General features: G+C 48.3%; 1 protein-coding gene across 1 annotated transcript in view; it reads left to right on the forward strand.

Moving 5' to 3' along the window:
* The first annotated feature begins 231 nt into the window (after nt 1-231).
* Nucleotides 232-4,671, forward strand: part of LOC128896713 (nuclear hormone receptor FTZ-F1 beta) — a 7,298-nt gene continuing 2,858 nt past the window's right edge. Inside the window, exons 1-7 of the mRNA XM_054160128.1 lie at nt 232-582; nt 728-1,146; nt 1,312-1,701; nt 1,786-2,467; nt 2,619-3,487; nt 3,773-4,063; nt 4,229-4,671. The exon at nt 4,229-4,671 is cut by the window's right edge and continues 2,858 nt beyond it. Coding sequence (XP_054016103.1) covers nt 240-582; nt 728-1,146; nt 1,312-1,701; nt 1,786-2,467; nt 2,619-3,487; nt 3,773-4,039 — 2,970 coding nt within the window. The 5' untranslated portion in view covers nt 232-239 and the 3' untranslated portion in view covers nt 4,040-4,063; nt 4,229-4,671. The remainder of the gene's footprint in view (nt 583-727; nt 1,147-1,311; nt 1,702-1,785; nt 2,468-2,618; nt 3,488-3,772; nt 4,064-4,228) is intronic.

Consider the following 4,671-nt stretch of genomic DNA (forward strand, 5'->3'; position numbering starts at 1 on the left):
ACAGTATCTCCAGTTTTAAACTGAAAATACCTCAACCAATAACGATATATTCTTCGGTTACAGACCTCAGCGTTTCTCGATGTTGGAATTGGAGGTCACGTGACCAGAGGATAGCCTGGACCAGAGGTCCAAGAACCGTGGAAACCAGTTACAGTAATCAGAGTGGTTCTCCCCAGGATGCCGCAGGATTTCGCGACTGTCCAGAGGTTTCAGAGGTGCAGAGGGATAACCAGCTGAGGATGTCGGAGCAAAACGGGCCCAGCGAGGGCCCAGGACCGGGCCCAGGGCCGAGTCCTGGCTGGTGGCCATCTTCGCAGTCTTGGAAGACGAGCTCAAGCGCAACGACGTCCTCGTCCAGTGGCGGTTCAGCTGCTCCGGACAACTCCGCCTCCGTCTCTGCCTCCTGCACCACCTCTACCTCCTCCTTGGCGACTACCACTTCGGCTACCGTCTCCTCCAGCTGCTGCTCCTCGACTCCTGGAGCCCACTCGTGCACCATCACCGCGCCGCGTTCCACGGAAGCTGGGAAAAACGTTTCCGTCACCACCATCAACGTGCCCCCTAATCAAGACATACACGATGGTACTAGATCTTGAGCAGGATTTGCGTAGTAATGTTCTTATATATATATGTGTGTGTGTGTGTGTGTAGAGTAACGCCTCTGTATAGTAACGTCTACTTACCCCTAAACACCCAGAGAACCGACTATAACAGTTTAATATTTCAGGCAAGGGCATCTGCAAGTACCTCGCTGGCCAAAACGGCGTGACGGTGTCCGTGGTATCGAGCTGTGGGTCCGTCTTGGGCTGTGGGAATGCGAACGTCGTCTCCACGACGGGTATAGGCACCAGCACCGGTTCTCACAGCATAGGGATCGGCGTGTTGGGCCACAACGCCGCCACTGACAACGACGCGGAGGACAGCGACGGAGAAATCAGCAAGATCGACTTCAGAGGGGTGAATCTGCGCACGAAGAAGAAGCGAGACATCTCTGGAAATGGCGAGAAAATTGGCGAAGGCGATGTCGAAGATGGGAACGGTTGCTACGAGGGGAACGACGCCTCGCAGCATCAGCCAGAGAGGCCCATGTCCTGGGAAGGAGAACTCTCCGATCAAGAAATGTCTTCCAACACCATCACGAACCAAGTAGGTGCTTGTCTTCGGGTAGATGACGATCGAATCGAGACTGAATTATACCGAACAAACTCTGTACTTGCATGACACAATTTATACAATTTACACAATTATTCTGGTAGAGCTACGTGTAATGCATGTGACTCGGAATAACTAAAAACAATTTCATTTTCACAGGACACGCACGAGGAGACCTCGATGGAAGGCGTTCAGGTTTGTGGTGCGAGTCCTGGGCCCATAGAGCACAAGTTCCCCATAAAACTAGAGCCAGACTTCAGGTCCAGCCCAGGATTCACGTTAGGTTCCTTCCACGACGCAGGGCTGTCTCTGGGCCACGGTCAGCAGATGCAACAGCAACAGCAGCACCAGCAACAGCAGCAGCAGCAGCAGCAACAACAACAACAACAACAGCAACGGAACATCGAAAACCTCGAACAGACGCAGCAAAGCGATCTGCCTCTCCTCGTGGGGAAGCTACTGGGAGGTTACAATAGCTCTACCCCTAATCACAGTCCAGTGTTGAACCCAAGACACCATTTAACCAAGCACAGTCACACGCGATCGCAGGTAATGCAGACACACATGGTGCCATGGAATTTTGTATCGTAAAGGCTGTAACTTGAAATTCCTAATATTTCTCGAATTTTCTAGGTGCCCTCTCCAGACTCAGCGATCCACTCCGCGTACAGCGTATTCAGTTCGCCAACGCAGAGTCCCCACGCAGCTCGCCACTCCGCTCTGGGAGCAGGAAGCCCGGTCCCCTCTTCATCTCTGTCCCTCTCCCGCCACAGCTTCAACAACTCGACCTCATCGTTATCCTTGTCGCTATCGCATTCTCTCTCGAGGAACAACTCTGACGCCTCGAGCAGCTGCTACAGCTACGGTTCCCTCAGTCCCCCCACGCATTCACCCGTCCAACAGCCGCGACATCCTCAGCATCACCACCAACACCAGGTAGCCCAAGGAAGTCCTCTTCATCTACCAGCGACAGCCTCTGCCGCAGTTCCCCATCATTACTCTCCCTCCGCGCCTGGTTCGGAGCTCTCCCCCGAGGGACACCCCGCCGACGACCAGGAGGACTGTCGAATACCCTCTGCTCCCTCTGGTATCTCTACCAGGCAGCAACTGATCAACAGTCCCTGTCCAATCTGCGGAGACAAGATCAGTGGGTTCCATTACGGGATCTTCTCGTGCGAGTCCTGCAAGGGATTCTTCAAACGCACCGTCCAAAATAGGAAAAACTATGTGTGCCTTAGAGGCGCGGGTTGTCCCGTCACCGTCGCCACCAGGAAAAAGTGTCCTGCCTGTCGCTTCGACAAGTGCCTCAACATGGGTACGCGAAACAAATACTCGTAGGATAATACCTAGAATTAATGATGCCTGTTTCTCGTCTATAATTATTTCATTGTACCGTTTAAAGCCAAGATAGCCAGTTTTACCGGGTTTTACATACTACATATACTAATTATCTGTGTATTCGACAGGTATGAAGCTGGAGGCAATCAGAGAGGACCGCACCAGAGGCGGAAGAAGTACCTACCAATGTACTTACACTCTCCCAGCGAGTCTGGTCGGCAGCCCTGCCTGTGGAATGACTAGCGACAAGCTAGCAGCGGGAGGAAACTGCAGTCCAGCCCCTGCTGGTAGCGAGCATCACTACTCGGTTAGGCATCACTCGAATCACTCGCACAAGATGCAAGTGGTGCCTCAACTTCTGCAGGATATCATGGACGTGGAGCACTTGTGGCACTACAACGATAACGATCGCATGTCTGGGATACAAGCTGGAGGAACGAACGTCGCCAAAAGTAACGACGCCATGTTACTGGATACCAGTTCTACTGGTAACGAGGTTGGCTCGGTCGAGTGTTCCTCCAATGGCACCACAGCCAACGGAAATCTCAGCAACAGGAGAGATGGCAGGTCTTGTTCTACTATTTCTGGCGTTAACAACGAACAGCATGGTACACCAGTCAACAGCAGCTCTCAGATCGGTAACAATACCAATGGAAATCCAACACAGCATCCAGACTTTCTCTCGAACCTCTGCAACATCGCTGACCATCGGCTGTACAAAATAGTGAAGTGGTGCAAGAGTCTACCGCTATTTAAAAACATCTCGATCGACGATCAGATTTGTCTATTGATTAATTCCTGGTGCGAGCTACTGCTCTTCTCGTGCTGCTTTCGCAGTATGAGCACTCCCGGTGAAATCAGAGTGTCTCTCGGTAAGTCGATTACCTTGGAACAGGCTAGGCAACTTGGCTTAGCGACGTGCATCGAGAGAATGCTAGCGTTTACTAACAATCTGAGAAGGCTCAGAGTGGACCAGTATGAATATGTAGCGATGAAGGTAATTGTCCTCAAACAGGTTGCAACATAAATCGTTTTCAGAGAGTATTTTAATTATTAGCTAAATTCATTTCAAAACTGTCGTGAAAAAAAGAGATTAACGTTGAAGAATTTCGATTGTAGCGTTCATTATCTGATTGCCGAATAGATAAACTATGATTTTTATAAGAAGAAAAACGTTGTAATAATATATAGTACTACAATTAAATAATTGATCAGTTTTATATATATATATATATCTCGTTGTTTCTTGTTTTTTTTTTCTTTTTTTTTTTGTTGCGTACAGGTAATAGTGCTGTTGACCTCCGACACGAGCGAGCTGAAGGAACCTGAGAAAGTCAGAGCTTCCCAGGAGAAAGCTCTGCAAGCACTGCAACAGTACACCATAGCAAGGTACCCCGAGATGCCTGCCAAGTTTGGCGAATTGCTGTTGAGAATTCCAGATTTGCAAAGAACGTGCCAGGCAGGAAAGGAATTGTTGAGCGCGAAACGCGCGGAAGGAGAAGGCAGCTCGTTTAATTTGTTAATGGAATTGTTGAGGGGAGATCATTGAATTATCGCGACAGTTGATTATGCCGTGAGTTTAATATATTTTTAACGATCCTACGCTTCTATGTAATTTTCATATCGCAACTTTACTTTTGAGGATGCGGAATTTGTTTGGTACAAAGAATTTTAAACATGCATGCTTAGAAAATCAAACATCTGAATTCTGATAAACGGATATCTTTTCTTTTTGCAGATTCCATGCTTATAGGGTCCATAAGCTTAAGGAATCGGATATGTTAGAGACTCGAGAAGTGAACAAATTAGAGAGAAACTATAAACATTATAGTCCATCGTTCGTTCTAGGTGAAGGGACTACATTCTTATAGAACTAATTAGGGGTGGACTACTTTACGTGTAAAGCGTATGAGAAATGTTTTTCTTTTTCTATTTTTTTTTTTTTTTTTTCAATTAAGATCCTTCCACGCACGAATTTCAGAGCAGCCTATGGTATGCTCCAAACGTTCAGCATAGACGTTTCTATGCAAAAGAGACTGAAAGTATAATCGAAGGAGAGATGCAGAGCATTTACTTTTACAATAATGTACAGAGTTCGATAGGGAAGGACGGAGGGAAGGAGGGAGGGCAGAGAGAGAGAGAGAGAGAGAGAGAGAGAGAGAGAGAGAGAGAGAGAGAGAG

This window comes from Hylaeus anthracinus, unplaced genomic scaffold (genome assembly GCF_026225885.1).
Source record: "Hylaeus anthracinus isolate JK02 unplaced genomic scaffold, UHH_iyHylAnth1.0_haploid 11978, whole genome shotgun sequence".
NCBI lineage: Eukaryota > Metazoa > Arthropoda > Insecta > Hymenoptera > Colletidae > Hylaeus > Hylaeus anthracinus.